Source organism: Ochlerotatus camptorhynchus, unplaced genomic scaffold, assembly GCF_037179485.1.
Source record: "Ochlerotatus camptorhynchus isolate MF236.1 unplaced genomic scaffold, CSIRO-AGI_Acam_v1.1 ptg000211l, whole genome shotgun sequence".
NCBI classification, from domain to species: domain Eukaryota; kingdom Metazoa; phylum Arthropoda; class Insecta; order Diptera; family Culicidae; genus Ochlerotatus; species Ochlerotatus camptorhynchus.
The window spans coordinates 2,815,554-2,842,642 of NW_027040701.1; the positions used below are offsets into that span (position 1 = coordinate 2,815,554).

Below are 27,089 nucleotides of genomic sequence, written 5' to 3' on the forward strand. Positions count from 1 at the left end.
CATTTGTACTAGCTAAACGGCATTTGAAGAAGCCATGTTGCATGTTAGTGATTCTGTTTTTGATTTGATGGAATAATTTTTCATTAACGATTGCTTCAAAAATCTTTGCGGTGGAAGAGATAGTGGCAATCCCACGGAAATTACGTATATCAGATTTTTTTTCCATTTTTAAAAATAAGCACTAAGATAGAACGTTTCCATATTTCGGGGAAATTCCTAGATTCTAGCGACTTATTAAAAAGCCAAGAAAGTGGAACCGTAAGTTCTATTGCTAAGCTTTTCATAACTAGGTACTTGTGGAATCCCTTCAGGTCCTGAACCTTTGAAGGTGTCCATTTTTTTAAGCCACCATAATGTCTTCCACTTTGATTTGATTGACACTAATGTCTCTTATAAATCCAGAGAAGAATGAAAAATATTCCCTAACGGCGCCGGTGGTGTAGTGGTAAGCGTGATTACCTCTCACCCCAGCAGGCCTGGGTTCAATACCAGTCGGCGCCTCCGGGATGTTCTGAGGCATAACATCTCTGATCACGCCTTCCTTCGGATGGGAAGTAAAGCCGTTGGTCCCCGGTTCATGAGTTGATGAGTCGATAGGTAGGGTCCAGGTGTGGGAGCTGCCTTCCTGGCACGTCGGTAGCATTGGTGCTCAGCACGGAAAACAAGATCGACGGAAAAAACAAACCAAAAAAAAAAAAAAAGAAAAATATTCCCGATCGCAATCTTCATCAGAAAAAGTGGTATGTATTTCTTGAAAGAAAGTTACAAATAAGTTGCAAATTTACTTCGAGTTATCACCTTCCTTTTCGTCCAAGTTCAGTCTCGATGGAAAGTTGTCTGATTTTAATTTAGTTTTAACGTAGTTGAAGAAATTTTTTGGTTAAGATTTAATTCCATGTTCTGTTCTTGCATTGTGCTCCTCAAATGCAATATCAATGGCCATATTTAGTTGATTTCAAATGTTCAAATAGTTATCCAAATTACCATTGTTGTTGTACCTTCTATAAATTTTATGTGCTTTCAGTTTTCGGTTTATCAAATTTTTGATTTGTCTGTTGGACCAAACTGGATCACAGCAAAAAAATAATTTTGATATCACATCATAGTTGATGCACTTCAATCGTGTCAAAAATATGGTGTAATATTACTTGCCAAAAAGGACAAAATTATCATTAATACAGTGCATGAACTGACATTAGGCTGCTTTTACTGCATTTGTTTATTGTTGTGGTCATAAAAATTACATGAGATTTTCGACATGATTGAAGTGCATCCTCTTGGATGTAATATTAAAATTTATTTTTTGCTGTGATGCTTTGAGTTGCCCTGAAGCCATCTTCCCAAGTAACGGGCATCATCAGAACTTACAAACACTGATATAGCGTTGTTCAGCTATATATAGCCAAAAAGGTGAAATACCGTGCCTATGGTTACTTGGGTTCTCTTCAATGGTACTTCATCAAGTATTACTTCGATTCGATATCTACAAGATTAGTACACAGCAAAAAAATAATTTTGATATCACATCAAAGTGGATGCACTACAATCATGTCGAAAATTTCATGTAATTTTTATGACCACATAAATAAACAAATACAGTAAAATCAGCGTAATGTCAGTTCATGCATTGTATTAATGATAATTTTGTCCTTTTTAGCAAGTAATATTACACCATATTTTCGACATGATTGTAGTGCATCCACTTTGACGTGATATCAATTTTTTTTTTTTGCTGTGTAGGAACAAACAGACGATATCAATCGAGGTGATGTATTTGGAACATATACCGTATGCGTGATAATGTTTGCACCATTGAACAATGTCAAAATTAAAAAAAATCTCAATGTTTTCGAGTTTTTTTTTTTATTTATTCAAAGGAAGGATGTTTCTCAGAGTCTTAAACTATGTTAATCATCGATCGAGTTTCCACTTGCTGCAGAGTTTCCACACGCTTCCGGAATGCACGGCAGGATCTAATAATGTATTCTGGATCCATTTCTCTCCAGGTACGGGTCAATGTTTGTCTAAGGCTTGCTGTACTCGGGTGGCGTTTAGAACAGGCCTTGGCCATATTGAGTAATCCAGCGGATTAAGATCGGGGCTGGATGGCGGCCCCATATCCTTCGCCCAGAACGGAAGATGTTCCTGCAAACACTTCTGAGTGCGGTTCGAGGTGTGGCACGGAGCCCCATCTTGTTGAAATACAACTTTTGGCTTCGGACCGTACTGTTCTTTGATCCACGGAAGAACATACTTACTTAAAATCCCGATGTAGACCTCGGTGTTGACCTTGTCGCCTTCTGGAATGAACACCGGGTCCTTTTTTTTGCCATCGGAAGCCACCAATCCAAACACCATAACGCTAGCAGGATGCTTGGTCAGATACACGTTCTTGTGCTCGTCGGCCACGTCTTTTACCGGAAGAGAACTAATATATCTGTCGGTTCTGGAATTTGATACGGGATCAACGGTAAATATGCTCTCGTCGGTGAACAGGATTACCGGATTTTTTCGCTTAAGGAAGTTCAAGATTTTCTTGCATCGTTCGACTCGTAGCTCCCGGATGCGGTTGGCAATCATGTGAGTTTTTTTCCGTGCCCTCGACTTCGCCCCGCAATCTTCCTTTACGATCTTTCACTGTAAAGTCACTGATCCCTTGTTCCTTTGCCATTTTCCTTATTGAACGCACTGGATTCACCCGAATCTTCCTTTTGATAGCAACGAAAATCCTCGGAGCTCGAGCTGACCTCGGACGACCTGTGGCCACCTCCGCGGATAGTTGTCCTTTCTTTTCTCGGTCTAAAAACCCTTTTGACGGTCCACCAGAACACTCCCACGGCGATTTAAATGTCTTTTTGCAATATTTGCGTGTGGGATAAATCACGAATACGCTGCCACTTCGTCATGGTGCATGGTGTTTCTTTTATACACAGCCTACTACGGTATGAGCTATAGGTTACGTGCATGCAAAGAAAACCAAGGCATTGTATGCACAGGTGAAACGGGAACCTTATTTGTACGATGGTGCAAACATTATGACGAATACGGTATCTGCCCGTCATATTTTCAGATTCAACGTCTTTGAGAAAAACCCAAATAGGGTAAATTATGGCTTCGGCACCCATTGACTGTTTTCGGCAACCGAAATTGAAACGTTAATTTCACTGTATTTTTCCATCAAAACTCTTCGCTGAATGTATTCAGCCGATTCCTTACCTTTTCAGCTTCAATCTGATTACATTTTTACGACTGTGCAATCCTGTTATGCCATATTTTTCTTTAAATTAAATATACACACTACAAAATACGGCTGATTTCGAGTTGACGATAATAGAACAGCTGGTTAACACGCAGTTCAAATGGAAAGGGTGCCGAAGAAAAAGAGACTGCCGACAATAGTCACACTCACCTGAGAATTTTGAAGCGTTGTAAAAACATGTTCAACCCGTTTTGATCAATTCTGTCGATTGGAATTGGTAGAACAGCAAGCAGCAGATAAATGTCAACAAACAAACCTGTCATGTATGTGTGTGACGCTGAGAAATCGCTAATAGAAGTTCGGACGCTGCTTAGACTGACGAGAATACGTAAATTCCCCTATATTATGTTGGTTGTCTTTTCTGATGTTAGGTGATGTGTCGAACACGAAGTTTTTGTCCGATGCGTGATCAATGGAAAGTGAAGAGTGAAAATTGTTAGTAGGAATTATAGACTTTTCTTCTTAACATATTAATAATTTCAAAAACTCTTACACCGTTCGAAAAATACATGTAAATTTATGTGAGATATAGCGCACATAAAATTAACGCTAGATTTAGCATAAATTTACGCGATATTTCGTGTAAATTTAAGCGCAATATCGCATAAATTAGCAATATTCTATGCAAGCTTGTAAACGATTTCGCTGTTTATGCCAAGTATAGCTCAAAATTAAACGAAGGGAGATTTTACGCGATAGTTTAAATTCAGAATTTTTTTCTGTAACCATAAATAAGTTGTATTCGTTTAACGTATGATTTGTAGAGCGAAGAATTAAGATTACTGTACTTCACCAAGTGAAAACTATGCAATCAAAGGGGAACGATATCGTTATAGTCTACGTTAGGTAGTATTTCGTTTTTGTTTTTGTTTTTGCCACTACACCGTTTGAAAAATTCATGTAAATTTCTGTGAGATATAGCGCACATAAAAGTTAACGCTAGATTTGGCGTAAATTTACACGATATATCGATATATTAGTAATATTGTATGCAAGCTTGTAAACGATATCGTTGTTTATGCCAACTGTAGTTCAAAATTAAACGAGGGGAGATTTTACGGGATAGTTAAAATTCAGAATATTTGACTGTGTAGATACTCCCGGTGTAAAAAACGGGAGGTTGACCACACAATGTTTCAGCCATTTATTTCAACAGCATTCTGTCCATCAACATTTATATGTATGCCGGCAGTCATTCCCGAAAATGAGATAGAGTAGAATTGAAATCGAACAGAAGCACATCGTACTTATTCAGCCTCAGACCACTGCACATTATAGATTCCCCAAACCGTTCGCAATATCGCATGAATTAGCAATATTGTATGCAAGCTTCTAAACGATTTCGCTGTTTATGCCAAGTATAGCTCAAAATTAAACGAAGTTAGGTTTTACGCAATAGGTAAAATTCAGATTTTTTCTCTATGCAAGTGACACAAATTCACATAAGTTGAGTAAACTTTTTTACAATCAAATCCAGTCACACAAAGGTTATATAAACTTTTATAGAACATGTCTATTGCTTGGGTCGTTAAAGTCGTATCACTTGCCTTACTAAGCACCTAACATTAATTACGCGTAAATAAATAAACTATGCTGTAAACCACATCCCAGTATTTCACGTTGAAGTGGAGATGGTTGCACAGCTTCCAACAAAGCGTGTTGGACATTTTGTAGATACAGGTTATATGACAATAACTGCGTAGTAACAGTTTGCGGTCAATTCATTCGGCTTTATTTTTTATATCATTAACTACATTTCATGGCTGTACATAACCAGCCGTCACATATATCGCCAAATATTTGCAAATTCCTCTCGAAAATAGGGAGAAACGGGCATGTCTCTTCCGGTAGTATGCACAAGACAAAACATTGATTTTTTTTTCCCTAGGATTCCTCGGTTTTTTATCATAACATTCCTAAGGGGCTGTTCATAAACTACGAATACAGTATAGGAGGAGGGGTTGGTAATCATCCACGGCCCATACATTTTTTTTTGTATGGACAATTGTCTACGCAGGGGGAGGGGGAGGGGTCAAGAATAAAAAAAATTGTCTACGTAGTTAATGAACAGCCCCTAAAAAGAGGTTTCGCAAACCTGCTGAAAGTTAGAGCATGAAATAGATGCGATTTTGGACACCGTCTCGAACGTTTGCCAAACTTTAGACAAATCAAGCTTTCTTATGCTCTTCAAAAAATCTTCAATCATGCCCTTAATTAAAATCATCCATCGAGTGTTGATTGTTTCGTGTTCTATGCTTACAAAGTTAGTATACGTGATTTATTTTTTCATCTCGAAATAAAATTGTCCACTAACTTTTCGAAAACATCCCCAATTTTCATAATTTCGTTGATAAGCTGTCTTTTTAAAAACCTTTTAGGCAGTAAATTTATAGCAGGCTTCAAAATCATCAAAAGGAACTTGAACTAGTGCCGCAAATTTCCCTTTAAATTTTAGATGATCCTGAAAAGATGCTCCAAACTGATAAATAGCCTCGTTGAGAAATAAATAAACAATTACACATTCGTGTGTAGTGGTAAGCGTGTTTGTTTCTCGCCCTAAAAGACCTGTGTTCAATCCCAGTCGGCGCCGTCAGGATTTTCTGAGGCATAAAATCTCTGATCACGCCTTTGGGAAGTAAAGCTGTTGCTCTCCAGTCTATGAGCTGATAGGAAAGGTCCAGGTGTGGGAGCTGCCTTCCTGGCTTTGGTAGCATTGATACTCAGTACGCAAAATAAGATAAGGTAAAAAAAATCCATATTCGACCTAATGATATTCGAACTATTTTGAAGCTTCTGGAACTCAGAAGAAAAAGGTACGTAAAGAATCTTAAAAAAGTATAAGTCTCGTACTTAAAACAAATAAAAAACTGGTTTGGATGACGCAAAGAAGTTTGGACATTTGGATCACGCAATCAAGTTCGATCTTCCTTCCATGTGGGCTTTAAGATGCGTGCCACACATCTTGAATAGATCCAACCAGTTCATTTATTTTGCTATTAACACGGACATTGTTGTCAAATATTCAAGCGCATCATCGTTGAAGCTGATTCTTCGCTTCTTCAAAAACTTACGACGCTAACCAGAACCCCTTTAAAGAGTGCAGTTATCTTTCTGATTCACTCTTGTCGATGGCACGTCAATTCTACACAGAAATTACACAATCTATTACCGTCGATCAGCGCCATCGGAACTGGAAATTTCGACTGTTCCCTTGTCGCGATTGATGATGCTTTAGTCAATTACCCAGTAGGTATGCTTGAAGAAGAAACGAAATTTCAAAAGTACGTCACTAAAAGCAACCGATTTCGGCACGTACTGGCCAAGACTTGACAAGTCAGGTTGTTTCACGATGATACCCGACCCAAGTAGGTGTTCTAGATACATTCAACTGTCATACCAACCGAAGGAAACTTTGATTGATCGGTTTATCTATATTGGCTCTATTTTCCAATTAGATTTCTTTATAAATATTGATTATTCTACCGTGGAAATCAAAACAATATAAATTGAGTCGGAGACGGTATAAATTAAAATTCTGACCCAGAAAACCCTCAGACTTGGACAGGATCCTGGCGCCATGGTGATTGTTTGCATAAGGTTTTGACTCCTTATCGGTACTTGCCGAGCTACGCATATCGAAGACAGAATATCTAATCACTTGTCTCCAATGGTTGATTGATGGCTCTCAAATGTACTGAATGGGCAATGTTGTACATCGAATTGTATTTGCTACCCGTCCCCGGAGAGTGCGCCTCAATTCGGACAGTGACATCTAAATGCACGGGATGAATGCTGGAAAGCCGTTTGATAGCCAAGAGCGAGCATGGCCCCCGTGGGAAATAATAGCTTTTAAAGCCCTGGAATGATATAATTTAATCCCGGTAATTTGGTCGATGATGAATTAATTGCTCGCAATTGGGCTGCGATGATTGAACTGAGTGGTTGAGGATAGAATCGTTAGTTTTGGGCTACAGCCGGTCTGGACCGGAGCCATTTGCAACGCGTCAATAAAAGTGTTTCTGTTTGATTTATGGCATTCTAAATCGGAAGATAATTGGAGTGACTTGTCACGATGGTGTGGAACTGTATGCGAGGCTGTCAGTTGGATTCAAATTGGACACATTTCGCTGCTTCAGTGATAAATATTAAAGCCATACCGAAATAGAAGCGTTTACAGAATTCTCACCGGAAACACGATACCCTTGTACAACGCAGAAACCATAGATCGTCCATCAATTCGCCACTTGTGCGTCACGTGGCTGCTAAAAAGCGTAAAACTCCTAACTGACGCTGCCTTTCAACACGCCCGAGGACAAATATTGTGTTACAAAATAACATTTACACCATTGTTGATGTTCACTTTTTTCAACAGAGAACACACGCCCTAATCATCAGCGCTCGACATCAACCGTCCCCGGAATGCAGTTTTGTTGACTTGAGCAGCGCATTCGGAAAACCACCGAGGGGTTGTTTGAAGCCTTTACGGTGCATGGTAGCGCTGATGAAGAAAAGTTTTCCCATTTTTTCCCAGCACACCACCAGTAATTGTTTCCTCAGGGCACGCTCGTTCAAACATTCTCGAGAGACTTAACTGCAATACGGTTCGAATGCGAAACAAATACAATCTGATATGTACGGTGCAATTTGAAACCTGCTTGGCTTTGGTGGTAAAAATTTGTTTTTTTGCTTTTCAACACATTTGGACATCGCATACAGGAATCTGAGACCTGTTGAAAACCATACGTGCAAATCAAATCGTACCAAAGTACAGAATAACTATCGGAAACTAGTTAAACTGCGATTTACGCATTCAATTAACTAGGGTTGTGGTTTCCGCACATGTATCTACTAGAGAGGGTAGGCTAACAAGTTTTTCCTCGTAGCAGTCAATCTCTGGCTTCCTGTTTGGACGGAAGAGAGAGTGTAAACTGCTCCCTTCCGGTACCATTGGTGAGTGCGTGCGGTGTGCCGTACTTGAGTGCTACCAAACAAGCCCGGAAGCTAATGAGTGTGGCAAGCACGTGGCTGCCGAAAAGTGTCTGAATGAACAATAAATTTAGTTTTCGGATCGCAGTTCTATGCTGATTCACGCACACCTCACGCCTCCAGAAATATTGTGTTGGATTGTAACCGGTTGCAGGTTAACTTTCAGATTTGAATCATCATGAATTGGAACCATAATAATTTGGGAATTTCCTTTGATCGAAAAGGTACCTTTGCTCCACATTAGTCAGCTACCTTGTGGGGCTCAGTGGTTAATCCGCGACTAACGCTTACCGTTCCAAAGTCGCATTGGCACGAGGTGTGAATGCAATGGAAGGATTAGCCCAAACGCGATACGACCAGAAACGGGTGTAAAGGTGGATTAGCAGCGACCAAGTAGAGGTGATACGCGTGATTATCTCAACCACGGTAGACAATTTTTGTCCAAAATTGAAGTATCATCCTCCACTTGAACTTGGATTCAAGTAGACAACATGAGTAAGATATTTTAGCTTGCATTGTACTGAACATAGAAATTTCTATGTTTCACAGTTGAAATAGTCTCAAGTTATTGGATAGGTGAGCCTAGAGCTCAGCATAATCAAATATTGCTACTGGAATTTGGAATCATTCCAATTGTAAATAGCTCTATTCTTTACTGCGTCACTTATACAGTGGGATAATTTTATCAGTTCCTCAAACAAAAAATGTTTCAGCCTCTAACAAAGTACAAATATTGTAACTTTAGACTGCTACACCTACTTGAACCGGAGCACGATTGTTTGATCTGAGATAAAATAAATGGTAACATATACTTAGTATGAAGCAGCCGTTTGTCTACCGATACCGGTATAGCTATTCTTGAACGAACGTTTATCAACGGATTAGCCAAGTAGCTACTTCATAGGCTAGGAAAACACGGCTAAGACACGAAGTACTCAGCAGTCGCCATAGGTAAGCCGATCGGTACACACACGTGTGTTTATGCATGCCAAGACGCCCTTGCTTCTTCCGGATATGCGAGGCGGACATTTACAGTCTTCTAGTTCTACTTCCATACCTTCCTATCGCTAGCATTTCCCAGGTTGACGTACATTAACATGACAGTATCACGATTTCATGTCCCGTTGTCTCGCTTGATAGCATCTGACAACTCACCATCACCAGAGGCCTGTTTCCACTAACCTTACAACAAGAAGGGTGTTGTCGCTAAATTTGTTGCCCGCCACCTAGGCCCGCGATAAGGCAGCGTGCTTAGCAGTGCAAGTATCTTTTGGTGGCATCTTTTCGTTCTGAGAACACTGATCGGCACTTAGGCTGTGTTCTGGTTGATATCTGATATTGTACATTTTTAGAAGTAGCTGACTGCTGGGCTGCCGGACAGTAGTTTTCCTACGTTACGTCCGAGTTTCAACAACGGAACGATCGAAGAAGGATGTGTTTCGAGACCGAAATATATATATATATATATATATCAAATTTTTGACGAGTTTTGGTATCCGTTTGCTTTTTGCAGAATGTTTTTTTTCCTAGATTTATTTTTCATCGATCTGTTTCCCGTGCTGAGCTCCAATGCTACCGAGGTCAGGGAGATAGTAGCCCACACCTGGACCCTACCTATCGACCCATCAACTTATGAACCGGGGACTAACTTCCCTTGCGAAGATATACGTGAACAGGGATTTTATGCCTTAGAATATGCGGCGGTGCCGACTGGGATTGAACCCAGGCCTGCTGGGGTGAGAGACAATCACGCTTACCAATACATCACCGGCGTCGCTGATTTTATATGAGTTGGAGATGATGCAATTTGAATGCATAGGATATAAATCCACACCATTGGACTTCGATCTTGGACTAATTAAGTAAGTACGTTCCAGTTGAAAACTATTTAAAAATAAAAACGGATGGTGCAGTTTGGTATGTGTGATAAGTTAAGCTTTTGTTTTCGTTAAGACATTAATCATTTTGAGGGAGAAAATAGATACCGCGATCGAAATCGAACATACAAAATTGGTAGTGGGAACAGTCCTATTATTGCGGTACATTAGAAGCGTTAGCCTATTGTTGTATATGGAAGTATCGCAACAATAGGACTGTTTCCCCTACTTGGCCAATTAGATTCAGTTTTGATTGGGAAAAGTTTACTATGTTTATGTTTCCGGGATCGATAGTCGGTCGCAATGGTTTGTTGTGATGCAAGTGGCTCGGTGGTCCAGTGCCAACCGCTTTTCCTTATTGGCTCCTTTACATTACTGAGTTGATAGGGTTGCAGCTTTTGCTGAATTCAGATCTAATTCCCACTTCCCACTAGCAAAAACGTCCTTTGTGTGACAACCGTGGAGAGGTATTCTCGGTTTATTGTAAGAATCGAATTAAAAATCCCCTACCGGATGATCGTGAGGACTTTTCCGATGCCGTTATTGATCTTGAAAGTACTGGTTTATCAGAGTGTGTACACTGAAAATGAATTGCTTATTCAAAGCCTCGTTCATTTGGCTCTTTGTGCGGATTTGACTGGATCGGTCTTTATTGCTACAGAACATGGTACTCATGCTAACATTGCTTGCTCGTCGTGCTTGATGAGGATGTAATTTTTTTTTTTTTTTTTTTTTTTTTTTATAATTCGTTTATTTTTCCAGGCTCATTTGCTGTAGCTTTGCGGAGCCGATATTCATTGTTTAAATAACAAAATTACTTAAAACTAACGTTAGTAAAGCGGAGGCCGATTACTCGCGGCTATCTCGAGGTTAGGGGTAACAAATTGTAACAAATGGATGGCAGGGTAGGGATTGTGAACACAAGGTTTGGAGAGCAAAGTGCTCTTGATCTCGAACTAGGCGACACTCTGATGAAAAAGACAAACATGGGGGTACACCGATGGGCAACTAACAACTTGGGAGAACACAAGATGACACTAACTACTAAATCCTCAAATCTATCCGTTTTAAAAACACATAAATTAAATTCAAATAGTCGAGGTCTCGGCTCGCCAAGACATCTCTAACGGGTATCGCGGGTTGTTTTCCTCGGGCCCTGAGGGATATGGATAATTCAGATCTGGCAACACGGTGTAAGGTACATGACCAAACAACGTGCTCGATATCGTGATAACCACTGCCACACGCACATAAATTGCTGCTTGAGAGCCCAATTCGATAGAAATGCGAGTCTAACGAGCAGTGATTGGACATAAGCCTTGATATAACGCGTATAAAGTCGCGGCTCATGTCCAACCCTTTGAACCATGGCTTGTTCGACACCTGAGGGAGAATAGAATGTAACCATCTTCCCAATTCACCATCATTCCATTTTTGTTGCCAACTGATGAGGACTTGCTGACGAGCAATGGAGAAAAATTCGTTGAAGGCGATTTGTCGCTCAAAAATATCGCCTTCCATAGCGCCCACCTTAGCCAATGAGTCCGCTTTCTCATTACCCGGAATTGAGCAATGAGATGGGACCCAAGCTAAGGTGATAGTATAGGAGCAGTTAGATAAAGCACTCAGTTTAGATCGTATTTCAGGCAGGAAATACGAGGAGTGCTTCATCGGCCTCATTGAACGAATAGCCTCCAATGAGCTAAGACTATCCGTAAAAATAAAATAATGGTCAGACGGTAGTGAGGCAATTCGCTCTACTGCGTAAAATATAGCTGCGAATTCCGCAACGTATACTGAGCATGGTTTCTGCAGTTTATAAGAGGCGCTATGAAATTGATTAAATACACCAAATCCAGTGGAAGCATTTATGGTTGACCCATCTGTGAAAAATCTTTTATCGTTACTTACATGGTGGTACTTGATTGCGAAAATTGAGGGAACAACCATCGACCGATGGTGATCTGGTATTCCATGGATTTCTTGCATCATGGTCAGATCAAAATTTACAGAGGAACTATAGAAGGCTTGAAAGCAATCACGATTGGAGATTAATGAAGAAGGACCAACCTCCAGCGTCATGTACTCATAGTACAAACTCATGAATCTTGTTTGAGGATTTCTGTCGAGTAGCTTCTCAAAATTTTCTATTACCAATGGGTTCATTACTTCACAACGGATAAGAAACCGGAAGGACAGTTCCGCGAAACGATCTGTCAGTGGGAGAACACCCGCGAGTACTTCGAGGCTCATCGTATGCGTCGAGTGCATACAGCCAAGCGCGATTCGGAGGCAACGGTATTGAACCCGTTGCAGCTTCAAGATATGTGTTTTTGCCGCGGATTGAAAGCAGAAGCTACCGTACTCTAGAACCGACAAGATGGTTGTTCGATACAACCTGATCAGATCTTCCGGGTGTGCTCCCCACCAAGTTCCAGTAATTGTACGAAGAAAATTAATTCTTTGCTGGCATTTTTGTTTCAGATACGCAATATGTTTTCCCCATGTGCATTTGGAATCGAACCAGACACCTAAATACTTAAAAGAAATACTTTGAGTGATTGTTTTACCCATTAGCTGAAGCTGTAACTGTGCAGGATGGTGCTTCCTAGAAAAAACAACCAACTCAGTTTTCTCCGGAGAGAATTCGATACCCAGCTTCAAAGCCCAAGTAGACAAGTTGTCTAAGGTATCTTGCAATGGTCCTTGCAGGTCCGGTGCACTTGGCCCTATAACAGACACAACGCCGTCATCTGCAAGCTGCCTTAGCGAGCAATTTTCATCAAGACAACCATCAATGTCTTTGACATAAAAATTATAAAGAAGGGGGCTTAAACATGAGCCCTGGGGGAGACCCATGTAACTAATTCGTGAAGTTGTCGAGTTTCCATGAGAAAAGCTCATATATTTCTCAGACAACAAGTGGCTCAAATAGTTGTTCATAATTGGTGAAAGCCCACTATCGTGGAGTTTATCCGAAAGGACATCGATACAAACAGAATCGAAAGCCCCCTTAATGTCCAAGAAAACTGAACCCATTTGCTGTTTTTGCGCATAGGCCAGTTGAATTTCAGTTGAAAGCAACGCAAGACAGTCGCTCGTTCCTTTGCCTCTCCGAAATCCAAATTGCGTATCTGAAAGTAAACCATTCGACTCGACCCATTTGTCTAGACGAAAAAGAATCATTTTCTCCAACAATTTCCGTATACAGGACAGCATCGCGATGGGACGGTACGAGTTAAAATCCGACGCGGGTTTACCGGGTTTTCGAATGGCGATAACTCTTACTTGCCTCCAATCATCCGGAACAATGTTGTGCTCCAGAAATTGATTGAATAAGTTCAACAAGCGTCTCTTCGCGACGTCTGGGAGATTTTTGAGCAAGTTAAACTTGATTCTATCCATTCCTGGAGCTGAGTTGTTACATGAGAGGAGAGCAAGTGAGAATTCCACCATCGAAAACGGAGAATCTATTTCGTTATTACCCGACGGACGATCACGAACGTTGGTTTGAACCGGCACCGAATCCGGGCAAACTTTCCGCGCGAAGCTGAATATCCAACTGTCTGAGTACTCCTTGTCTTCGTTGACCGGTGATGACGCGTTTCGCATTCTCCTGCCGACATTCCAGAGTGTTCTCATGGAAGTCTCTCGCGACAAACCATCGACGAACCGACGCCAGTAACCGCGTTTCTTGGCTTTAATCAAGCCCTTGAAAGTTTTCTCGAGGTCGGTGTACCGCTCGAAATCCCCGACCTTACCGTGTTTGCGGAAGCGTTTAAACGCGGCGGACTTCTCGCTGTTCGCGTTGGTGCAATCCTTATCCCACCACGGAGTGAGAGGTCGTCTGCGAATGGAAACACCCGGAACGCGTTTCGTCTGTGCTTGAAGAGCGGAGTCAACGATAAGTCGCGATAAAAAGGAGTACTCATCCAGCGGAGGGAGTATCTCAACCGATTCAATACCACCGAGAACCGTGGCCGCAAATTTTTTCCAGTCGATGTTTTTCGTGAGGTCGTACGCGATGTCAACCGAGCGAGTGGAAGATGAACCATTGGTAATAGAAATTTTGATTGGCAAATGATCACTACCGTAGGGATCTTGGATTACTTTCCACGAGCAATCCAACGATAGTGAACTCGAACAAAGTGAGAGGTCTAATCTGCTTACTCTTGCTGGAGGTTTGGCTACTCGTGTTGCTTCCCCGGTGTTCAGAATTGTCATTTTGAAGATGTCGCACATGTCGTATATCAAGGTTGAGCGGTTGTCGTCGTACAGTTCCCCCCAGCCTGTACCGTGAGAGTTAAAATCTCCTAAGATCAACCGAGGCTCAGATAAAACTGAGCAGATATCTGAGAGACCTTGGCGAGAAATCGCAGTTCTCGGAGGAAAATATACTGAGGCAATACTGAGGCTTTTACCTCGAATATTTACCTGACACGCGACAACTTCAATGCCTGTCACGGAAGGCAGATCGATTCTATAAAAGGAATGGAGCTTATTAATCCCTAGAAGCACCCCTCCATACGAATCTGCTCGATCAAGGCGAATAATGTTAAAATCGTGGAAAGGGAGATCGGTGTCTGAAGAAAGCCATGTTTCACAAAGAGCAAATGCGTCACAAAGTGAGTTGTGAACTAAAAATTTGAATGCGTCAAGTTTCGGTATAAGACTTCTACAGTTCCACTGAAGAAGAGAGATCATATCTCCGACCTCATTCGGAAAATTATCCATCAAAAGATATGATCGATGCAAGGAAGGACCACCTAGAAGCTAGTTGCTTCAAAAGAGTTTTCACAAATGGAAGCACTAAATTAATAATGTTCCTAGTTGAGTCAGAGACGTTGAATATATTGAAGATGCTCTCCACAATTCCAGAAAACGTGAACATGGCATCATGTTCTTGCTGGTTATTTAGCTGATTTTCTGGCTGAAAAACTGGGATATCTGGGGTTTTAGATGATCCCGGAAGTGGCGGAAAGTCTTTGTTAAAATTACAAACTTGAAATCCCGGTGGTGGGGGTTTTGCTACATTTCCGCTACCTCTTAAATTTGTCAAGGTAGGTTGAGAGTCCGTACGAGAGGCCTTACGAGGTTTTTGGGTGACGTTTGTTTTGGACCGCTTCCTCGTGTTGCCGTTAAAGACAAAAGGACTACTCTCACCAACCTCTGAGTCAGAGCCCTGATCATCATCTGGCAGGAGGTGGAATGTGTTGTTGCTTTTTGGGGTGGTTTGGGAAGATGAAGCGGTCGTTTTCAAAATTTCTGCTAACGAGCGCTTAGAGCGAGCTTGCAAGGACCGCTTTAGTTTTTCTCCCTGCTGTTTGTACTTCGGGCAATCACTCAGAGCATGCGGAGCATCCTTACAGTAAACGCATATTGGTGTAGCATGACAAGGACCCTCCGTATGCTCCTCCCCACATTGGTCGCACCGCGGTTTGTTGGAACAAAAGTCCGCGGTGTGACCTAGTTGTTTGCATTTCAAGCAATTCATTACCCTCGGTACAAACAAGCGTACAGGTAGTCGAACCTTCCCAATTGTGACGTAGTCAGGTAATGCCGATCCTGAAAAGGTCACACGAAACGAATCTGAGAGGGTATACTTTTTGTTTGTGCCTATGTGCGACACTGACTGCAGTTGAATGCAGTCCAGTATTTTGACTTTCGGAAGGGCACGGTTTTTGAAAATGCCGAAAGATTCGACTTGCAGGAAATCCTCACAAGTCAGACTCGAATCGGTGACCACTCCTTCAATTTCTACGTCACAACTGGGGACGTAGACTCGATATTCGATCGAAAAAAGCTCACAGGCAACAATTCGGTTTGCCTGTTTCAGGTTATCAACGGTAACGCGCAGTTTGTTTGGCGTCACCTTAAAGATATCGGTTACGGCCGAAAAATGTTTTGTCAGATCCTTCGAAATCCGAGAAATATTCAAAGGTTTTTGTTTGGGCCGGAAGAAAACAACCCACGGACCTTTCGAGTCATCAGGGTAAGCCTTGTGGCGGGGGGTCGCTGATATTTTCGGGGGAAGGAGTGGAGTAGGGGGCACATAAGGACAAGGCGGCGATGGTGGACAAGGCGGCGATGGAGGAGAAGGGGGCTGTGGTAGAGATTTCACTTTTGGATAGGCTCCAGTGTTCTTGCTGGTGGTTTGATCAAGGTGCTCTTCGAGGGTATCCATTTCCTCAGAGCTATCAAGCTTTTCAAATGAGGGAGACTTTATTGACTCATCATCAGAGATGTCAAGCGACAGACCCCCGCCTTTATTTGTATCATCCATTGCGGTGACTTAAGATACCACCGCAACGGAATTGGTTGCAATCTTAGTTATTAAATGTTTATATTTTCCACAAATTTCAAATATATGGATTGAAATTGGAAAGGAAACAACAAGAAAAGGAAGTCAACACTGTGAGTGAATTGCTCAGTGTTAAAAAAATAAAAATAAAATAAAATATGTGCAAAAAAAACTAAATAAGATAATGAATAATAATAAAAATAATAATTTGTAAGAAAGGAAACTCAACGCTGCAGGGGGATTACTTAATATTAGCAAATCAAAAACCAAACAAAAAAAAAAAAATATTTACAAAAAAAAAAAAAAAATAAATAATTAGGCTGAGATAAAAATTAACTTATCTCTATATGCCGGGATGGCGCGTTTACAAACTCCACTGTGCGATGAAGCAGAGATGATCGCTCTATTGTTGCAGCACGTGGCTTAGCACAAAGGGCACCGTCCGGTCTGTATAGACCGTATCTGCAGTTCTGCTGCTTCGTTGTACGGTGTATACGGGTGATGACCTTTTGATGCCGTATGATGCGATGTCTAGGTGGTGGTTGATAGTTTTACCGTTGGACAATCCAATCTTCAGACTCGGCTGAGATGGTTGCTTCCTCCGGGGAACGTTTATGTCCGCCTGTGGCACTGCACACCTGAAGGTGTAAAAAAAAACTCCGATCGGGGAGAGAAAAGAGGAGGATGTAATAGTTTACTTAAATCAACATGTAAATTTACAACAAAAAAACTTCACATGTCCTCACTCAATGTCATAGTCCACGAAAGTCTTTCCTTACTTCAAAATGTCAGAGGCTAATTATATCTCAGGAACGGATTCGTTGTTCATACGCTTCATGGAACTGTAAGAATTCTGGGAGTTTGAGAGGTTGCAATCATGTTGAAAGTTATCGGAGGACCGGAATATCCCGGTATTTTCAAGAGTTCGTTTAGTTTCAAAAATCGTCCGAAGCACTTGGAATGTTGTGGAAGTTCCAGGAGTTCAAGATTTGATACACAACTACCACTGGTGAGCACATGGTGGGGCAAGGTGGGGCAATTGGCCCTCCTTTTATAAATAAGATGTTTATTTCCACATATCCAAGTTACGATATAAAATAACTTGTGTTCTTGATAACTTGATTTGAAGGTAAAATAACTTCATTTCATACTATAAGGGCAATGTAAACCTTTTATTGCGTCAATTCCTTTGCGATGGTGTCTGAAAATTGCACCACAAAGGTGCATGAAGGGACAAACTTCAATGAAATGTTTTGGTCAAAAAATTGCACCACAGTGGTGCATACAAAAAAAAATCTGTTGTAATTTTTTTTTCAATGTGGTTCATGGAGGGATAACAGAAGAGGGTTAATTTAAGGTTGAAAAGAATCACCTTCGTGGTGGTAAATTGAAGAGAAAGCTTTTTATTGAATATCTGGCGTAAAAATATCATCAATCATGGAGGGACTAATCAAAATGAATAACCCTGGTGGAAAAATTGAATCACGCTAAAAATTTGGAGGTGCACATTTAACTGAATATTTCTTGTGGAACGTTCGCAATACTGTGGTGAATGTAGAAGCAAGGTTTATTCATTTTTCTGGTGCATAATTTGCATCGTTTTGATGAATGCAAGCTTCATTGAAAATTTATGGTGGAAAATTTGCACCATTCTGGTAACTGAGAATTGCACCACAAAATTGCATGGTAAATCAAACTTCACTGACAATTGTTGGTGCACCATTCTGGTGAATGGAGGAGAATGCTTTATTGAAAAATTATGGTGCAAAATTCACTCTGATAAATGAAATTAACAGAAAATTTCTGGTGGAAAACTTGCACTGGTCTGGTAAATGAAGGCACAAGCTTTATTTAAATTAAGCTATATTGAAAACTTCTGGAGGAAAATTTGACCGTTCTGGTGAACGGATGGGCAAGTTTTTCGGAAAATGTTTGGTCTCAAATTTGCATGCTTTTGCTCAATAGAGGAACAAACTTTAATTATAATTTCTGGTGTAAAATTTGCTCCATTCTTATGATTGGAGGGAAGCTGCTTTACTGAAAATTTATGCTGAAAAATCTGAAAATAGGGGCCAGTTTTATTTGATGGAAAACCTGCAACATTCTGATGATAGGAAAAGCAAGTTATATTGAAAATGTCTGATGGAAAATGGAAAAAGGAAATATGCACCAATCAGAAGATTGGAGAACAATTTTTTTTGAACATAAACGGTGAATTATTTGCATCGTTCTGGTCAATTGAAATTTCCTGGTGTAAAATTTTCTGGTGTACAATTTTCTGGTGTTAAATTTTCTGGGGCAAGTTTTTATTGAAAATTTCTGTTGTAAGATTCAATCTGCTGCATGAAAGGGCTAGCTGAATTGTAAATTCCTGATGTAAAAATTGCACAGTTCTGGTGAATGGCGGGGCAAGCTTTATTGAACATTTCTGATAGAAAAACTATAATGTGAATGGACGGACAACTTAAACTTGACTTCCGAGAAGAACCTCAAGGTATTTAATTCTGAAGATTAGTTCCAAAAGAAAAGATTTCTGAGGATGATTCCATGAAAATTCGGAAAATAATTTCTAGTGAATCCTGCAGATAGTTGCAAGATAATTTCGAAAATAATATCGAGATAATCAAATTTTGAATGAAATTCCAAAGGGATATTGGGGAAAATTTCATGGAAATTCCGGAGATAATTTCAAGTTCATTTTGGGAAGAATTTCTGGAGAATACATTGGAAATTCTTCTGAAACGTTAGGGGAATTTCATTTCCAAGGTGTTCTGAGAAAAAAAAGTTCTAGAATATTATGTTCTTCTCAGATAGGATATTGAAATCATATGACAGTTCCAAAATATTTCTGGAGAGATTTCAAATAAAATTCTGCAGATAATTTCTAGTGCATCCTGCAGAAAGTTCTAAGATAATTTCGAAAAGAATACCGAGAAAATAAAATTTTGAGTTAACTTCCAAAGGGATTTTAAGAAAAATTTCTAGCTCATTCCGGGAATAATTTCTGAAACTCTAATGGAATTTCAGTTCCAAGGTGTTCTGAGAAAAAAATCATGAAGAATTTTAAATATAATTCCAGTGAACTTCTAAGAAGAATTTCAAAAGAGCTCTTCGGAGAGTTCTAAAAATCTGAGAAGATCCTCAATGATATTGAATTCTGAGGACTGTTCCAAAAGATTTCTGGGGAGTTTTCCAAGAAATGTCTGCGAATAATTTCTAGTGAATTCTGCAGATAGTTCCAAGATAATTCCGCGAAAATTAAATTTTGAGTGAAATTCCAAAGGGATTTTGAGGAAAATTTCAAGGGAGTACCAATAATTTCTAGCTCATTCCGGGAATAATTTCTAGATAATACTGAGGAAATTCTTCTGAAACTCTAAGGGAATTCAAGATCCAAGGTGTTCTGAGTAAAAGTCAAGAAGCATTCTCAAAATAATTTCAGAGGACTTCTGAGAAGAATTTCAAAAGAGCTCATAGAGTTCTAAAAATTTCTAAAAGAACATAAGGAATTCTGAGGATGGACTTTTTCGCAACTGTACACAATTTAAAGACAGCTTTTGGATTCCCTAATTGAAAATTAGGTATAAGTTTGCCATTGAACCTTGGTCGATTGTTGTCTTACTAAGAATTTGTCTAAGAATCTTCTCTGAAATTTTCAAGACATTTGTTAGCTAAATTGAACAGTAGGGAAAAAATGGGAGGAGGACAGCACCATCTACCACGTATTTTGGAGTACTCCCCATCCCCAGATTAAATGCACCATAGAAAAAAATTGCCCCTCCTTAACAAGATTCCTGTGCACGCTAGTGACAACTACACATTTTCGAAAGGGTATAAGGTCATTCGATCGAATGCATCTAAGCTAAACGCCACTAAGTCGAATTGGTCACTAGACCAAATGCGTCATTTGACTGAACTTATATTCATACGGCATCCGTATTGTGCCGGTTTAAGAAAATAATGCAAAAAATAAAGGCAGAATCATCTCGATGCATAGTTTATCCAATAGTACTTGGTAAAATCTACACTAGAAGTTCGCTAATTGAAAGACTTTTAACAGAAAATTCTTTTAACTAGAAGTCCGCTAATTGAAAGAATATTCAGTTATCGGACACTTATCTATCAAATTTGTGCATTTCAAAATGTCAAGTTGAACTAGATGTAAACGAAGCTGATTCCGTAAACTTTATTTTCTCAACTTTGCCTTTTACGCACCTCCACTGACTGAAAAGCACATACAAAGACAGTAGGGGTTTGTTGAGAATAGATGCTCTAGACCGATGAAATTTCCGGGTTGTACAATTTCCTGACTTTCCTGTGCATATAGTATCTTAGTGCTCTACAAAAATATATTAATGTAAATTCAGCTCTCAATCATCTACTGTGGAAAAAGTGCTCAAAGAAGTTGAAGCCATGCAAAAGGTTCCAGTTGATCCTGAGCACCCGTAATAGAAAAATGATACTTATATTGGCTTAATGATCATGTATTGCAAAACAAAATTCTATGCTCAGTGCTTCTCAAGAAGTTAGGATATAATAAATGCTGACCAAAAATTATACTTCTGCTATTTCTTTTATGTTTCGTTCCTGTTGGAAATTATGACTTCCCTCAACATCGTGTTCCTCTGAGCACTCCTCAGTTATTAATTGCAAGCATTATAGGCTATCTTCATGCTTAGGGTCATTCGCTTCAAAAAATAATCTAGGTTTTGAAATCCTCAAATAGTACAATAGTGTAATTCAATTTCCTAAATGCCACAAATTTTACGTCACGATATCTATAACTTAGATCTCCAGACTTATCAAAATAAACATAAGCCGAACATTGCGTCTCGCCAGCAGAAAAGATAAGAATTCGGCCTTACGCAGTGGATAACATTGAACGATGAACTTTGTTTACCGTCGAAAAATACGACCAAAGTGATAATGGTTCTGATTTGACACTTTTATATAAGCACGGGCACCCCGTCTAATAAATCCGGAGACAGTGTACGGGTAGAATAACGGTAGATTATGAGTGAGCGTTTAAGCGTTTTATTGGTCATTGTCGGAGCTCAGATTTGGGAGCCACCATAAATCACACTTACCTTCGAGTGCTTTATTCCGCGCTATCAGCGCCAGCAGCATATCCGGATTGGGGTGATCCGTAACGTCGCCGCTGCCAGTGGATCCATTGGTAAGAGGTGACGCATGAAGAGGCGGATGGTGTTGATGATTGTGCAGCTGTGGCTGCTGTTGGGACATGGTGGACGAGTTATGCGGTTGATGGTCGATTCCTGGCATGTTCAACATAGACGACGCTAGTGCATGGGACAGTGGCTGCATCATCGACTGCGACACGACGGACATGTGCGACAGTGACATGCCACCGCCAACACCGCTACTGCTGAGATCCGTTCCACCGGGAATACCGGCGGTCACAGCAGCAAGACTCGTCGCAATTGACAAGGCAGACGACACGCAGACTGACATATGCCAACTTTCTGATTCGGTATTGTGTAATTTTCTTCCTGATACACTATCACTCAATGCATTTCTATTCACTGGTATGACACGGTTTTATAACACGAATAAGCGCGAAATCAAAACAGGTTTGCATTGAATTGCTGTGGATGCGCCTTTTTTAATAATAATAAATGCGAAATCATATCGCACAGAGCATACCTACATTAAAAAAAAACGACACACACGAGAAGTGTTCGCCGCGCCGGTGTTGCTGTCAATGTGGAAAATGGTTTAACGGGAGTTCCGATAGAATTTAGTACACCGTGCCACCACAATGTATTCATTGTACTAAACACCCGCTACACTCACACTTTCCTCGAAAATCCACGAAACGGAAAACATATCTTTCTTCTCATTACTTATCGCTCGTTTTCGTTTCACGATTTATTCCGCTCCGAGGTGCGAATACTGCTCCTGCAGACGAACCGGCCAGAGTTTACGCTTTAATTCTTTAGTGCGGTTAAAACGGTGGTCTCTTAGGGTGGTACCAAGAACTTCAAAGACTGAATCTGTAGAAGAAGAAAAAATCAGAAAATTTATAGTCTTTAATTGTTTAATGTCAATGCGATCAAGGACTGTTTCACAGCAAGGAAAATTAAAAATTTAATATGTCTGGAATGCATTAAAATGTATCTTCCTCATCAGTATGAAGTGTCAGCCCCATCGCTTTGAATTTTACTTTGGACCAAACATGGATGGAATTGCTCCATCTCATCATAGCGATCGGCGGCAGCGGCGTTCTTTGGAACCTTCCTTACCTGATACTGTTACTCGGTGCTGTTAGGTGTCACTCTACACCTGTGTGTACAAACATCAGCCCAACCGACACACCGACCGACCTAGGTTGGTGATAAGGGAACAACCTGAGAGCGGTGCGCACCTATATGTAAGAAGCACACCGCAAAACCTTCCTTCCGAACAGTCAAGTAAACGGTGGAAAAAAATCGTACAACAAAACAACAGAAGAACCAGTTTTTATCATCTACACCAAACATGAGCGAGCAAATAGAAGAAGGTCCTATCTGTTTTGCCTTTTTTTTCGTAACTTGTCCCCTGCGTAAGAAGGGGGGGAGGTTTTGAAGCCAAGGTGCGGATGCAAGTGGTAAGGTTCGAAGCCAAGAAGCAAATTTCTTATCATTTTCGCCTGTTGGTGCTGTTGTTGCTTCTATATTTACATTCTCCACTTTGTTGACTTTTACGGATTTTCCCCTGGCTTTTTTTGTTGCTAGTAGCGAGCTTGAACCGCTTATAAATTATAAATTTGTTTTGATAGTTGCATATACTTCTAATATTAGTGGAGAGACCGGTAGCTTATCGCTTATGCGATGCCTAATCTAGCACAGTAGCAGTTGTGAAACAGGTTCTAAAGTATTCTAAAAAGTCCAATGATGAAAAATGGAATGCTTCGAGAAATGCTTTACATTGAGCAACTTGATTATTTTACTGGGAGACATGCCATAACAAATGTATGTATGGCGTATATAATATATGATGGGGTAGCGAGGGTAATTTTATGGTATCAATACCTACTCCACTGCATAGTATCAAATTATCTCCAACCCACTCGTTCAGTTCCAAAAAAAGGTTCTGATCATAAGTTGAGCTCATTTGGATGCGAACTCATACTGCACTGGTCCTTTGCAGTTTATCTGGGAATTCACAGCAATTTTTTTTTAATTGTGATGTAAACATTGGGCTTTGGTATACAATATTTGCTGCATTTCATGAAATGTTTCAGAACATTACATACATGATTTATAATGTATACGTATATGATATGTGACGCTCCATTTATGTGCAGCATATTGAACAGAAATTTTCACTACTTTTTCGAACTTTGGAAAAGCGTTCACCAGGGTCGTGTAGGAGGAGAATGGAAACGACCCAAATTTGAGTTTAATCGAAGACAACAATTCAAGAAGACTGGCAACTTTGCCAGAATCCAAGCGACAGATACAGTAGCGCTGTGCTTGAGTGAAGGTAGAAGCAACGCATAGAAAAATGAGCAAATACACAAACCTTTCTTCTGAGGATGTAATCTTTGCTATCAAGTTCGTTCGAAGCATTTACCTTCAAGCGGCAGATGACGCGATTGTACCTGTCTCATAGCGTTCGATTGACAAAATGGAAGAGTTGCCAGTCTTTTTGATATGAAGTCTTTGGTTTAATTCACTCAGTAAATTGATGAGTAAATTTGCCTCATGATTTCCTGTGAAAAACTAATCTTAATCAGTTGCTTATACCGAAATGAAATATTTGTTTTCTAAATAAATTTATTTAAAGTTATGTATTATAAAATGTTACTTTCCATGCATCAAATTTGGAGTCACCGTAGTCATTTAAACATTTAAACTAGAGCGCATTCTCAATAAAAAAAAAATAATTGAGCATAAAGCATAGTATGAAATACTAACAAATAATCCAATTAAAACAAACATTAACCACCCTATGTAACTGTTTAAATATTTTTTGATATTCCAAATACTTTTTTTTAATATTAATTGTGTTTTCAATTAAAAAACTTACATTGTTTTAAAATAACTATATCAGTCTGATTAATTAAGTATCTTTTTAACGTAATTTATTATTTTCCGATCCACCCAAGGCAATCAAATGTACAAATTGGGGTATTTTTTTATTTCAAAATTGGACTCAGTGCCCAAAAATTACTCTTAGTCCTTATTTACAGTGATATTTAAATGGTTCGTTCAGCTTTTGTATGTAGTGAATCTGTAATGAAATTTGAATTTTCAAAAACTTAAAAAAAATTCAAATCGTCTTTACTTTGCTCAATTTGAGATATCCCAATAATTTTAAATTCTGATCAAAAATTCACGAGTTAAGCAGGCAAACGAGACGGTTATGCATTTTTATTTGATGTTATTCGCTCTTTTCTTCGAGTTTTTTTTTACCTCGATTGTGCGTGATCTATTGTTAGATTGGTGTGGTAGGTACGGTTTTGTTGAAGTTTTTGTTCACACGAGTGTTCACACGTTTGTGGTGGTGGTGATACGTGATGAACTAGCCTACGGCTAAAAATCACGGTGATAAAGAAAAAAAAAACGAGTGTGGTGCGTTTTGAAAAAGATGCCATAATCACGATCAAACACGAAGGATTGGCTAATTGGATTTTATTGTACCAATGTTGAAGCTGACGATCCCTCTCCGCAATGGAGAGGTTGAATAAGCAATCTGGTTAGTACTTTCCTTTTTTATTTATTCAATTATTGTTCGACTTAAGCTTAATCATATCTACACTCTATATTGTCGAATAAAGTTTCTTAATAATTCTCTATTTCCTATTATCAAACATGTCGTCCTCCCGTGACATTTATGAAGATAGTATCATTTGTGTTCCCTGCTTCTTCTTCAGTAAATGACTAATTTTTCTCATATCTCCTGCAATTGTAAGGACGTGGACAGGTGTATAATGCAATGTTTGTTTTGCAAATTTGTTTGTGTATTTGTGGGGGAAACCACTAATTTAGAGTGCTTTTTCGTGGTGACACGCGATATTTTCTGCAAAATGTATTGGTTATCCATTTTATAGCCACCCACGATTCGTTAAATCGCATATGCTATGCTATGCTATGATATCTGTATTCCTAAACATAAGGACAATCTTCAACACACCGGTTGGTTGCGACCCATAGATTAAGAAACGCTGACGTAAGTATTCTGCATGAATTGTAGAAAAAAAAATTGGTCAATTTTATACACAACACTAACCAGTAGGTTTCTAAGTTAAGTTACTTTGTTTCGCAATACAGTGCCTCCTCATTTTGGGCAACACTTGATTTTTTATTTCTCTGCGTACTATAAATTCCATTCAAATTTTGACTTTATCAGAACGTTCTTTAGGGACCAAAGATCACTGTTAATGTATTGAAAATCATTCATAAAGCATTAGTACAAAACTGTAGGGGACCTGCCCAAAAACCGTTTTATTGTTTTAGATCGATGCGTCAATCTGAATACTTCAGAATTAGCACGAGCGAGGAAACCGTAATTCAATTTCATGGTGTTATTATAAATAGTATCGATAGATTTAAATACTCCAAATGGTTCTGCGTTGCGTTGGATTGAAACAAATTTGATGAAGCGGGACCTTTCTAAAAGCAAGCAGGACTTTGCAAATATTGATAATCCTATAGAACTTTCGTTAGAGAACCACAAATAGCAGGTATGAGTAAACACACATTTCCAAGTAATAATATGTTATAGAAAATACTGATTCTGTTGACCAGTGATGGAAAAGTTCGTTAAAACTCACTATGACTCGCGAACTTTTCCCTTGATGAACTTCGTGAAATATCGCGAACTTTTCCAGTGTTGACCCCATATTGTCGTTTGGAAATAAAGAAAATTGGATTGAAACATTTAAATTAAAACTTAAAATCAAGTTTTTTAATTCAAAAAACGATCATGATTTTTTCGGTTCTAGACCAGGGTACCAAGTGTGCCAGATGTGTTTTGGTGCTAGTGTCCTATAATAAGCCTTATCTTAAATTTCACATTAAATTTTTTATCATTTGCAAAATTTATTTCTTTACGTAAATAAAATCAAGAAAACATATTTCAAATTAGATTTAGGCCCTATTGAAAAAAAAAAACGGCAGCACTAATGCCAAAACTGACAAACTTACCTCATTGAGCATTCGTATATTGTGTGACAAACACAATGCTTCTACATGTCTAGGAAATATGGGTAATTCCAATTAAAAAAACAGCTTGATCGAACCGGAAATCGAATCCGTTGCCTTTCTAAGCTAATTGTAAGACTTCAATTTAAAATATAATATTATCAGTCTCATGGGGTAAGTAATAAACATTCAACTACTTTCTCTTCAAATTGTTTGTCATGACACATTCTAAGTTTTTTGGGCATCTAAGAATGTTTTGAACATGGTTTAAAATGTATTCGGCGAAGCCTTTATTCTTACAGTGAACATGTTCATATATAAAAAAAATCCAGTATTGGAAAAGCTTCTTGCAGCTATGTACGCTAAACTCACATTTTATACCAAAATCAAGAGCAAGTCTCATAAACAAACCAATCTCTACCTCTGCTTATCCACTCACCAGTAACATTTTACAACACTTAAGCTGCCAAATTGTAACCACATTATTCCTCCGGCCAATCCACGAAATGGCTCACTGG

At 39.4% G+C, this 27,089-nt stretch overlaps 1 protein-coding gene across 1 annotated transcript in view; it reads right to left on the reverse strand.

Moving 5' to 3' along the window:
• Positions 1–27,089, reverse strand: part of Lim3 — a 116,399-nt gene extending 89,310 nt beyond the window's left edge. Inside the window, exons 1-2 of the mRNA XM_065224466.1 lie at positions 27,011–27,089; positions 21,511–22,437 (exon numbers count right to left, since the gene is read on the reverse strand). Coding sequence (XP_065080538.1) covers positions 21,511–21,895 — 385 coding nt within the window. The 5' untranslated portion in view covers positions 21,896–22,437; positions 27,011–27,089. The remainder of the gene's footprint in view (positions 1–21,510; positions 22,438–27,010) is intronic.